The following is a 13,280-nucleotide window of genomic DNA, read 5'->3' as shown; positions in this document are numbered from 1 at the left end:
CCCACTAGCTAGCTATTTTACATTTGGTAGTGTATATGTAAGTCCATGCCACTCTCTCACGTTGTCCCAGCTTACCCTCCCCGCTCCCCAAGTCTCTTTTTTTTGTTTTGTTTTTTTGCGGTACGTGGGCCTCTCACTGTTGTGGCCTCTCCCGCTGCAGAGCACAGGCTCCGGATGCGCAGGCCCAGTGGCCATGGCTCACAGGCCCAGCCGCTCCACGGCACGTGGGATCCTCCCGGACCGGGGCACAAACCCGCGTCCCCTGCATCGGCAGGCAGACTCCCAACCACTGCGCCGCCAGGGAAGCCCCCCTCCCCGTGTCTTTAAGTCCATTCTCTATGTCCATCTGCGTCTTTATCCCTGTCCTGCCCGTAGGTTCTTCAGAACCTTTTTTTTTTTTTTAGATTCCATATATATGTGTTAGCATATGGTATTTGTTTTTCTCTTTCTGACTTACTTCACTCTGTATGACTGATTCTAGGTCGATCCACCTCACTACAAATAACTCAATTTCGTTTCTTTTTATGGCTGACTAGTATTCCATCGTATATATGTGCCACATCTTCTTTATCCATTCATCTGTCGATGGACACTATGCTTAAAGGCAAAACCCAACAGGGAAAAACACAGCACGCTCTCAGCTGACTTGAGGACCTGAGCGGTCCCCCTTGGGCACCTCCTGTTTTCCTGTTACCGCTCTCCAGACAGACACAAATGCTCTGGGTATTCCATCAAGAGGTCTGGTTTTGATCAGGAAAGTGACAAAGAGGTAAACAAAGAGAAGCACCAGTGACATTCCAGGTCCAAAGTTGGCTTCTTGTGCAGCTAAAGAAGAGGTGACTCATATCTGGTACCAGCCTTAACTAGTGCCACACTACATAACTGCAGTTTTCAGGAAGGCGATGGGGCCAAAACACACAATTCAGTTTTGTTAACTGAATATTCACCCAGGCTTTTGGCTACTTTTAATTGCACCATAAACTCCAATCAGAAGCTGACAAACATCTTACTAACTTATTTAAAAATATATAATTCCATTTAAAATGTCTTTAAGTAAGACCAGTATTTTCTGTTGACAGAGTTCCGTGGATTGCAAAAGATCTCAAGGCACAGCCACTGTTTAAATGGAAAAATAATCTGCTGAAATTAATTCTGCACCTAAATATGAGTCTAATCTGGTAGGCTGGTCACAAAAAGTTTGCTAAGCTTTCATTATACCTATACAAAAACTGCCTTACAATAACGATGAAATAGCCAGTAACAGTAAATAACAACATCACTGCAATTAGGAATATTTTATATTCTTAATTGAAAAGCTTTTCAAGAGTGATTTCTTTTAGGCCGTAAGGTGAAATTAAAAGTTAAGAGTAGTTAATAAAATTCAATTTATCTCTTTAAGATCAATTAGCTCATCAGTTGCATCTTGGTGGAGCTCAGTAAACAATTCCAACTTTAATATGTAGCGAGCATCAATAAATAAGGCCATGCAAAATGTGGCTGGCCGAATTCCAAGTATTATAGGCCAAAGTGTGACACTGTTTTAGTACCTTACCACTTGCTCTCACCTCCCCAAGAGCCCTAATCCTATCACACTCTGCTCCTGCCTCCCGGACACACCTTTTAGTGTTACTTCTCTCCCGACTGACTAATCTTCTCCATGACATTAACTGAAAATTAGTAGGGAAAGGCAGACTTGAACTTACTCTGTGGCCTCTCCCTGCTTCTAAACCTGAATGTTCTGATATTAGGTGGGGAGGACACGGCAGATTCTCTGGTCTGTAACTGATTTCATAATCAAGAAAGAGGGATAGACACATAGATAATGGAACAGAGAACCCAGAAACAGGCCCACACGAGTTTGAAAGGTAGATGTAGCTGTGATTATAATTTTCATTTTTTTAAAATACAGTTTCTAGCATTTTAAGCATCGATTCCAGTTTAAAATTATATTTCCGACTCAACTTCCCTGTACGTTAAATACTTTCATGCAAGGAAGCCAGGATGGTCCCACTGAGCAAAGTTTTGTGGCGTTGAAGGAAGGCCCAAGGCACTTTTGCCCTCTTCTTTGCTTCTCTCCCCTGTCCCATGCTTGATAAAAGTACACCTTGAGAGTTCTCATTTACTGTATCATTTGCTTAACTAATAAATTAACTCCAACTCTTCACATTCCAGAGCCTTCTACATTCCATCAGATGCCTTCGTTCCTGGTCTCTTCTGACAGATATTTTCATAGCCCAGGTAACAAGGAACATTTGAGAGGAACTGTATATACCGATTACCAAAGTTATTTTTACCAAAGGGTAAGAGCCAAAAACTTAGTACAGTGTCAAATTTAGTCGTCTTACAAAAACATTTTAAAATGCATTCTTATTCTCAAGGTAAAAGCAAGCATGTTTTAGGATAGTAGGATAATACTTGTATCCCACTCATTAGGAAAAACCTAATGGATTAATTACCTCTCCCTGGATCTCTGAAAACTGCAGAATGAAGGAAGTCTCCAAAAGAAAAGAAGAAAAACAACATGAGTCTTTGAGATTTTCCAGAACAATTTCTTTAGTAATCTCTCCTTGAGGATTTTGCGCGAAAATTATTACAGATAAAGCAACTGAAGACCTTCTCAAACCACTACTTACTAGAGAATAAAATCTTCTGCTAAAAAGGGTAGAGAATAAAAATTTTTTAATTTTAATTTAATTTTTTTCAATAGGTAATTTGTTCCCATGATCCAAAAAACAAGTAATATAAAAAGGCACACAGTGAGAAGCCTCCTACCTCAGGTGCCCACATGCTTCTACTCTCTCCCCAGGCAGGTAAGTAATGGTATCTGTTTATCATATATCCTTATAGGGCTTCCTGCGTCTATGTGAGCAAATCTATAAACAGTCACATGCACCTCTCTGTTTCCCTCCTTTTATAATTCAAATGGCAGCATACTGTACTGCACTGCACTTTTAATCACTAAGCATATCCTGGTGATCTTCCACATCAGTATCTGGAGGGGTTCCTAATTATTTTTTACAGCTGTATAGTATCCCATTTACTTACGTGTGCACGTGTGCACACTCAAAGGGAGAAAATAGATTTAACCAGACCAAACCAGTGGACATTTGGCTTGTTTCCAATCTTCTGCCATTATAAACAGTGTGGCAATGGGCACCCTCATATATATGTCATTTCATATGTCTATGAGCACGGCTGCTGTGTAAAGGGGTTTAAGAGGACTTGGATAATTTGTATGTCAACTAGTTTAAACACTACCCTGAGGAATTCTATTACGCACAGCATTATAACAATTTTGAATTCAAAGCAATGCCGTATTTGACGATGTTTTTCATTGTTTCGTTTAAAAGACCAAAGGGAGGAATCTCTGTTCCTTGCTGCTACTGGTGGAGGGAAATGTTTCTTTTCTCGCTAGTAAGAGAATATAATTTTAAAAATATTTATTTTCCTTAAAAATCTTTTAAGAGGCCCTGCTTCAAATGATAAAACTACTGAGGGCCCCGCACCTGCAAAAGGGGGAGCCGCTTTGTGCTCCCTACTGAAGTGAGCCTGGAATCAAATCCTCTTGGATGAGTGTCCTTATCACTTTGTTTCCTAGCATCAGTTATGATCCTCTGTCACCTGAATTTCCATACTCATTAAACAGGTCCATCCATTAAATCTTAGAACCGTTTTCCTCTACCTTTCCCCTAGTGAAAAGCAAAAGGTCTCTGATTTTGGTATGTGGACATTCATAAAACCTACTGATCTGGACACAAGCAGGAAGTCAAGTGATGCCCATGGTGACAGTGATGGAGTGGATGGGATCCCAGCCATACCTGGTAACAATTCAGGGCCCATGGGGGCCAACAGTTCACAAGAAGATAAAATAATAGCTCCACAGCTGAACTGGGAGCACGTTAGTAATGGGGAGCTGGCCTTTCTGTTTTCCCTGACAAGAACTCCACCGCCCGTCAGAGGCTGGGGACTGCTGTGGTTGCGCAGGGGTGAGAGACGCCAAGTTTTGAGGAAGACTGCAAACTGCTGCAACAGGAGAAAAGGGTCCTTCACTGTTTGGAGGCGTCTGACGAAAACTGAAAATACATGCTGAAATAGAGCGGACAGAGCCAGATCCTTGCTGCTGGGACGGCACCAGGACACCAGTAAAATCTGAGAGGGTAGAATTTCCTCATCTTTGCTAAGTTACCCAGCGGCCCCAGGACATCAAGATGACTGAAAAAGGAAAGGTCCTGGTAGAGTAACAAAAAAATGTGTAATTTATTTACTCATTTAATATATGCCCTGCTGGGACGTCCCTGGCGGTCCAGTGGTTAGGACTCTGCGCTTCCACTGCAGGGGGCACGGGTTCGATCCCTGGTCAGGAAACTAAGATCCTGCAAGCTGCATAGCGCGCCCAAACAAAAAACAAAACAGGGCTTCCCTGGTGGCGCAGTGGTTGAGGGTCCACCTGCCGGTGCAGGGGACACGGGTTCGTGCCCCGGTCCGGGAAGATCCCACATGCCGCGGAGCGGCTGGGCCCGTGAGCCATGGCTGCTGAGCCTGTGCGTCCGGAGCCCGTGCTCCGCAATGGGAGAGACCACAACAGTGAGAGGCCCGTGTACCGCAAAAAACAAACAAACAAAAAACCACCCCAAAACACATTCTGCTTACTTCTCCCCTATCCTCCACAGAAGAGACTGCCCTGGGAAAGGCCTCCGATAAACTCTTCACTCTCACACCCAAAATAGTCTTTTCAGTCCTCATTTCGGTCTCTGAGGAATCTGGAAGGAGCTCCTAAACCGCCTTTCTCCGGCACCATTTTCCAAGCTGCCCTCCTGCGCCTCCCCTCCTCTTTGAGGACTCCGGTCCGTCATGGCCCTGGCCGGCTTCCCCTCCTGCGCAGGCCTGAAAGTATCACCATCACGCCCGCACAGCCTGGCCTCTGTGCTCAAATCCATCACGCTGTTCCAACCAGGTCCTGAGCTCCCCAATCTGTCTTCAGCTAGGGCTTCCAGACCCCTGAACTGGCAGACATAACCTTTTGTCCAAAATTGACCTCAATCATTTTCTTCCCCAAACCTGCGCCTGCAACATTCACCTCTCTGCACTGTCACCCAGAGCCCACACCACCCTGTCTCCCCTGGGCTCCACCTTATTCTTCATGTCGCCGAGTTCCAGAGTTTCCATCTCCTGAGCACGTCCTGAATCTCTCCCTCCCCCTCCCCGCTGCTGAGGCCTCTACCCCACCTGCTGTCCCCACCCTCACTTGTGCATTGGTAACTGTACACATTTCTACTATGTACATTATTCTAACGTAATTTTATACACCACAGCCAGGAACATGAGTGGGGTTTAGGTAGACTGTTTAAAAAGACTCCTTCAAGGGACCCAGCTCCCCAGCTACTCCTAGGCACATCTATAGGAACTTCTGAAATAAGGCCCCTTTCTCTGGGCTCTACCCCACACTGCACCCTCTCTGCTTTACTCATGCTCTTTCCTCCTTCCACACTTCTGTTCACACTCTTGCTTCAACCCCTTCCCTGCCTTGGGTGGACCTATCCTCTTTCAGCATTAAGCTTATTGGGGGCGGGGATGCCCCCTCTCTGCAGCCTCTCTTGGTCCCTGAATAATACCTATAAAAGTGCCCACTCCCTCCTCTGGGCTCCTACTCTACCTAGGCATACTTCTATTACAGCATCTGTGTTCCTTTATTCTGTTTATTTGGTGTAGATGAAACAATAATTCTTTTTCAAGCAGATACTACTGTTTTCTATTATTTTCTTCATTTAAACATAAGGAAACTAGGGTGAGAGAGAAAAGCTGAAGAAATTTTGGCTACTTTTTTTCCAGGAATTCATCATAGAGGATTTGGGTTAGACAGATTTCAAAAAAACACAGAAAGTCATGGTTTTTTCTTATATTTTCCTTAAATTACTTGAGTTATTTATAATTAACAATGACACAATTTTCCATAAACTCTGCTTTGTTTAGCTAATCACAACTATGCTATGATTATCAAGAGCTAATCACACCTGTCAGTGGACCCGTATCAAGGAGTACTAACCCTTAGCACACTTTCAGATGCATGGTAGGTGGTCAGTGAACTGATGAGCTGGGGAGCAAGTTATTTGCCTATAAACACTGAGATATGTATTTTTAAGATTTAGATTACTGGTAGTTTTCCTGAAATAATAGGATATATATACATACATACATATCTATGTATTACTTCAGGTAAACTCCTAGTAACCTAGATCTTAAAAATGCGTCTAATCGTTCATCAACTTCATTGTCTTTTTCTTAAGTTTTTTTTTTTCCCCTCCTTTTTGCGGTACGCGGGCCTCTCACTGCCGTGGCCTCTCCCGTTGCGGAGCACAGGCTCCGGACGCACAGGCTCAGCGGCCATGGCTCACGGGCCCAGCCGCTCCGTGGCACGTGGGATCCTCCCGGACCAGGGCATGAACCCGTGTCCCCTGCATCGGCAGGCGGACTCTCAACCACTGCGCCACCAGGGAAGCCCTTTAAGTTTTTATAAGGAAAATTTCAAACCTATACAAAGACAGATTGTAGAATATTTAACAAGAATAGGAAGAATAGTGTAAGAATAGTGTAATGAATACCACTCAGCTTTGATAATGATTAAATAGCCAATCTTCTTTTATCTGTATCTTCTTTTACTCTGACACAACTTCCTCATGTCAGACCATTTCATATGACACTTTTGGCCTCCTCATGGGTGAAGATATCGACACAGAAAACACTGCCTGCAGCTGGCAGCACCAACATCTAACGAGGTCCCTCAAAAAAACGGCAGGCACAAAACTGTCATGTGACATCCAGTTACAATTTCAAGTGTGAGCCCTTTAAGTACATGAAAATGAATTGTCTATGCTTAAAACTCTGTTATATTGGGGAAAGCTATATTAACAAGCAAGTAAATACATTCCAGCTAACAAAATTTCTGTTCGTTTATTTTTCTTCTAACAAATAATATTAACTTTTAGACATGATCTTATTCCTCACATATTTTCAATCATTTCATCAATATTTTACTATTAAAAATCTGACATGAAGTTCCTTTTCTGACACAAACAGGAAGAATATTTTCAACAGAAGAACTTAAGCAACTAACTTGTTTTTTAACCCTTAGAAAGTAGAGTAACAATAAGGTCTCGGTAACATTATTTTAACTGGCAGATAAAAAAAAATGAACTCAACGCTCTCCAATAAATTTCACACAGTATAGAAAACTGGGAGAAAATTTGGCACGCAAAACTAGCGTGTGATATTTGAGAAGAGGAAGGCTGGAATGGGAAACGAGTTAAGGCTGATAGAAAATAGTTACAAACACTCACCTTGTTGCTACCTAGACTGTAGGATGGAATAAGATCCTGTCGGCTGCCAGACAGCTAAACAAGAAATAAAGAGGGGGATTAGTCCTTCATGTGCAAAAGTACGTAGATCTATGGTCCTGGAAATACAAGACTTTGAAAACCGAATCAACAGAATGTTGAAGTTGGATGGTATCAGACAGGCTGTCAAGACCAAAGTTACAAACTAGACTAGTGACCTTTGGGACACTGTCAGGTGCAGTTTTTTTAAAAAAAATTGAATTGATTAACATTTTTTAAGATGCTAGGTTTGTATAACATCAGATATCCAGCGTACACTGAGGCAACAGCCGGCTGGGCCCGAGTAAGAGACGCTTCATTTGTTTATCCCCTTCTATTTAAAGGATACCAGGTTACTGGTTACCTTACCCTGTCCTAATTGGACGACTCCTTTCTCTGGGTATTGTAGCAAATGTATACACGCAAACTATTTACTTTAAACCATAGGATTCTAAATACCAAATCTCTGCACATACCAGTGCATTTTAGTAGGTCATTTTCTGAAGGAATGAGAAGATATTTACGCGGAGTTAAAGTGGTATTTTTTACTGCCTGAGAATGTTCCCAATCTTTCCGTCTGAGATCATCAGTGACGTCACTCAGTCTCGCGGGGCCACATGGGCCCTCCAGCCTGAGACCCGTCCTGCCTCTCACTGGGTCCTCTCCAACACCAAGGCTAAGGGTCAGTTGCTCTTTATTTCAATGCTTGTACCATGGTTTTTCTGGGTAACAAGTTCAGACAAAGGTGTACTATCTCTCATATTCATATCTTTATCAAAAGTAAGGAAAGTAGAGATAAATCACAGTTTATAAACTTAGTCCAGACTTCTCCTCAATTTATAAGTAATTCAGTTTGGCCTAGAAAATTCAAACAGTTTCCCTAGGCACTCGGCTAGTTTTGCTTTAGTACAACAAACACTCACCTAACAGAGTCAGTGTGCCAGGCACTGGCGACATGAAGATAAAGGAGAAACATTACAGAGGGACTCACATGGGAACTTTCCCTGTAAAATTAGGAAGGGCAGTGACAGAGGGGTGCACCGATGCTTCAGGGTAGAGAATGGGGACACTTAAATCAGTTCATAGAAGGAAATGATATCTGAGATGAGATTCAAAGGATGGGAAGGAGTTATCCAAGGAAAGAGGAGCGAAAGCAGAGCACAGAATGGGGTCCCAGCTACTCACTCTGTTCACATTTGGAGAGCTAATACTCCTCCTATTCAGCTTCCCTTTTCCTGTCAACTGTTCCTTCACTGCAACTTCCTGTCAGTCAGAGAAAATACAGACGAAAAATACACATGAGAGACACACTTCCAAAGTAACAGTATCTTAAAGCAGGCTGAGCTATGGACACATTCCTAGTTCTTTAAAGGACGGCTGTTACTTCACACGACAGAATGACTCAATTACCATCACTGTGGAATACTCAAAGTTAATTAAACAGCTGACAGGTTACCTTGATCATTCTTTTCTGTATCTACTGACGGCCCCCTTGAAGCTGGCCAGAAGTCAGTCCCAAGAGAAAGATTATTAAAAGCAGACCATTCTCCTTTATTTTTCATTAGTATTTTTGGTTAAAAAAAGTCTCAACACTGTCACATAAAATGGAGCTCAGGGTTTCTCTGAGGCTTAGGTTTACGGCTGGCACTTCTGTTTTCCCTTCTAGAGATCCACTCCAAGGCTGTGGAGGCAAAGAAGGGCACAGCACTCTACCTTCTGTGACATTATGACCCAGTATCAAGGAATTTCTAAAATACTTAGCCACCAAGAGTTACATATTCTCTTCCACTACTTCCAAATGGCAACTAGATACCATTTAGGGTCTTGGAAAAAGTAACTTTCCAGTAGTTTCTGTATCTTCAAAGACTTACCCAGCAAGTTTAATCTAAATTAATATGCTCCACTTAGAGGCTTCAAACGTTTAGATGTAACAATAATGTGACTTGTGAAAGTCAAACCCAGAGTCAGGCTGGGCTGGCACCATGGCCACCAGCTCTGTCGGCTGACCTGGCGAAGTCGATCTAACGTGAGAAGGTTCTCCACTGCCAGCACGCTCCTGAGGTATTTCTCAATATATGCCTCCGAGTCAGCAGAAGCCGTGTTTTCAACATTAGCTGCCATTCTTGCTAATGCTTCTCGTTCCTCTACTCCCTGGGCATCCTGGAGAATGGAAAATTGTATATTAAAATTAAGTACCTTGCAGAAGAAAATGTTACAAAAGCTTCCTGATTATACAAATACACACAAGAGTACTGAACGAACAAATGGGATGTATTCCAAATTCCATTTTAAAGTCAGCTTTCGGAACTCAAAATGCATTTTCCCACAGAAATCATGGTATAAATGGTGGTTCGGTTCACTTGAAAGGCTGGTTAAACACAGAGCAGCTGAAACACAGCACGTTTTCAACAAAACTGTTCTCTCCTACATTTCCATTGCAAACAAAGACATTCCTGGTTAGAAAGGATTTGGTGGGCTAGCTGGAAATCTAACCACAATAGTACTTCCTGAACATATCTTGGGGGGCCAGAGGGAGGACTGAGGAGCTGGGGTAACAGCTGGATATGTGTGGGATCCAAACAACCCCTGCAGGAGACAGACATAGGTATGGAGGCTAAGAATGGAAAGAAGGGCTGGGTTCCAACCCTTTTGCTAAGCAACCTCCCACAGACTACATATTCCAAGTGTGGTCTCAATCCCCAACTCGGCAGTGGCAGAGGCCGAAGGCTGGAAGCTGACCAAGAAGAGAAGTAACTAAGCAAATTCTCACTCACCCAGCTCCCTGGACATAACTGGTCCAGGCATATAAATGGGATGTTTGCAAGTCAGGGAGGGACTCTGTTAATGTAGTCAGGTATCTCAAGCTCATGTGGCTCATAACAAAGTACTCTTCTCAGGAAAAATGAGATACTTTTTTTTACTGGTGAATTTGTTGTAGTAACGTCAAAGACTACAAAAGATATATCCGCATGCCACTGCATCTTAAGATACCATCGACTTTAAGAAAAGACATATACCACTAAGGAGGGAAAAAAACTCTGCCAATTAACTTTAAGATATCATCAATTATAAGACACATTCTAACTTCAAAAATATTTTTTAAAATTTACATAAGCCTTACGGGCTTCCCTTGTGGCACAGTGGTTAAGAACCTGCCTGCCAACGCAGGGGACACCTGCGTTGGCAGGGTGCGAGCCCTGGTCCGGGAAGATCCCACATGCCGCAGAGCGACTAAGCCCGTGCACCACAACTACTGAGTCTGCGTTCTAGAGCCCGCGAGCCACAACTACTGAGCCCACGTGCCATAACTACTGAAGCCCATGCGCCTAGAGCCCGTGCTCCACAACAAGAGAAGCCACCACAAGAAGCCCGCACACTGCAATCAAGAGTAGCCCCTGCTCACCGCAACTAGAGAAAGCCTGCGTGCAGCAATGAAGACCCAAGGCAGCCAAAAATAAATAAATAAAATAAATGAATTTATTTTAAAAAATTTACATAAGCCCTAGAATGGATAAAATATGGAAAAATTCAGAAGACAGCTTAAGTTCACAAAACTTTTGTCTCCTACAGTAATTCGTTTGGGCCCAGGAATCATCCTCATTTTACAAATGAGGAAAGAGGAAGGTCGCATAATTAGTAAAAGAAGCAAGACTAGAATTAGGTCTCCTGACTCCTGATAGAGTATTCTTTTAACCACTGAATATCCTGATTTTCTAAGAAAGAGGATACCTGAGTTTTAAAGAAATGTATATATTATATATCCATGTTATCCACACAAAAAATAAAACATTTCCATTTCCTCAGAAAGTTCGACCCCTACCCTTCCCCCAAGGCAAGGTCGTTTCTTTCACCACAGATCAGTTCACCTGTTTTAGAAGTTCACATAAATGGAATGACACCCTTTGGCGCCTGGCTTTTCACTTAGCATAGTGATTTAGAGATTCGTTCACAGTTCATTTCTTTGTATGGCTGAGTAATACTCCACAGTATGGAGATGCCACAATTTATGTATCCATTCGTCTGTTGATGGATGTTTGGGTTGTTTCCAGTTTTAGGTTATTTTGAATTAAGCTGCTTTGTATATTCCTGTGCAGATCTTTATGGATATATGCCTTCACTTCTCTTGGGTAAGGACCTAGAAGTAGAATTACTGGGTCACGGGGTAGGTGTCTATTTAACTTTATGATCAGCTGCCAGTGGTGGTATCATTTTACACTCCCATTAGCAATGAAAGCATTCTAGCTACTTTAAAAAAAAAAAAAAAAAAGGAAGAAAGGTGAAACCATCTCTTGCTGCTCTCTGGTCTATGACTACTTCTTTTTGCTACCAAGCCCTCAAAGCTTCTGTAATATGGAACACAAAGAACTTTTCCAGGCTTTTTCATGATGAATTCTAGCTTTTAAGAAGCTTTCTATTTTATTTTGAAATAAAAAATAAACTAGTGTAGCCCTTACACTATAAGCTTTAAGTCTCACTTTTCCTTTGTCTTTATCATCAGGATTTGATAATGTGACCCTAACACTTCCCAACTTAGACATTTAGCTAATTATTAATAGGCAGCCCCATCACGTGAGGCTATGTGTTTATCTTTCCACTGATTTCCCCACATTTCTGCCCTTTGAAAAACCGTATCACCTGAAGAATAAAAGCACTGTTAAAGAAGATAAGAAAACTGCAAATGGGGGACTTCCCTGGTGGTGCAGTGGTTCAGAATCCACCTGCCAATGCAGGGGACACGGGTTCGAGCCCTGGTTCAGGAAGATCCCACGTGCCGCAGAGCATCTAAGCCTGTGCGCCACAACTACTGAGCCCACGTGCCACAACTACTGAAGCCCGCACACCTAGAGCCCATGCTCCACAACAGAGAAGCCACCGCAATGAGAAGCCAGCGCACTGCAATGAAGAGTAGCCCCCGCTCGCTGCAACTAGAGAAAGCCCACACGCAGCAATGAAGACCCAACACAGCCAAAAAAAAAACACTACAAATGAGGAGAGAAGATGATGCGAGAAACGGAAAAACTAAGATAGTTCACTGCAAGTGTCACTGTTTCTCAACTGCATTCAAACTGTTTTACAGAGTTAAGATCTGAAACAACTGTAAAAAAGAGCAAACACTCAGATACAGAGAATAAACAGTAAATCTCTAACCCCACATCTAAGTATACAAAGAGTAATATATTCCAGATCCAAGATTTTGCAGCTTGTCTAACTCGAAAAGGGGCTCAATTTTTAAATGGTCAGCAGGCTCCAAATTAAATAAACAGTTAATATGTGCCATGTAAGCCTAATACTTTGAAGGTGCAGGCAAGGATTAGTCACTATTTGACATTATTTGAGAGGAAGAGTGTTCTGTGATATAAGTACTCTAAAACAAAGCCTAAGTGCTGTGCAATCTTTTCACTCTTCCAAAACCTGATCTGTCTTAAAATATATATTGTCCATCTATTGTTCAAATAATCAACGGAATCAATCAACAAGCACTGAGCCCTTGAATCAAGAGAATGAAGGCACCATGGATGGTGTGCTTAGGAGGGAGCGCTCGTCCCAGGGTCCCATTCCCATTTTCCACCCCAAGGGCAGCACAGCCTGGACCTCCCCACTCACTCCCTGATTCTGGGTAGTCAATGTGGCAGAAGGAGCCACTCTTGTCTTTTTTTTGGGTCCTTTTCTTAGACCCCTCACTTCTCCTACTCCTGTAAGGAAGGCCTTGTTACTAGCTATGCCAATAACCAAGTGCACAAATCTGTCTAAATCAGGAATTAAGTACTAAGAAGCACATATAAACTACATCCTCCAGCAAGCTCCTGTCAGGGGTATTTTCAGCTCTATCTGTTTGATTCCTGTGCATATCTGAATTAGCTAAGAGAAATAATAATAGTAACTATAATAATAATAGCAATTACAATTTAT

General features: G+C 42.5%; 1 protein-coding gene across 1 annotated transcript in view; it reads right to left on the bottom strand.

The window, feature by feature from the left end:
* KIF13B (kinesin family member 13B) overlaps nt 1-13,280 on the bottom strand; it is a 198,479-nt gene that overhangs the window by 36,467 nt on the left and 148,732 nt on the right. The window contains exons 35-37 of the mRNA XM_065879262.1: nt 9,378-9,530; nt 8,556-8,633; nt 7,335-7,388 (exon numbers count right to left, since the gene is read on the bottom strand). Coding sequence (XP_065735334.1) covers nt 7,335-7,388; nt 8,556-8,633; nt 9,378-9,530 — 285 coding nt within the window. The remainder of the gene's footprint in view (nt 1-7,334; nt 7,389-8,555; nt 8,634-9,377; nt 9,531-13,280) is intronic.

Source organism: Phocoena phocoena, chromosome 6 (genome assembly GCF_963924675.1).
Source record: "Phocoena phocoena chromosome 6, mPhoPho1.1, whole genome shotgun sequence".
Classification (NCBI taxonomy): Eukaryota; Metazoa; Chordata; class Mammalia; order Artiodactyla; family Phocoenidae; genus Phocoena; species Phocoena phocoena.
The sequence above is the reverse complement of the archived record's forward strand: the minus strand, read 5'-3'. Positions and strand labels throughout refer to the sequence as shown.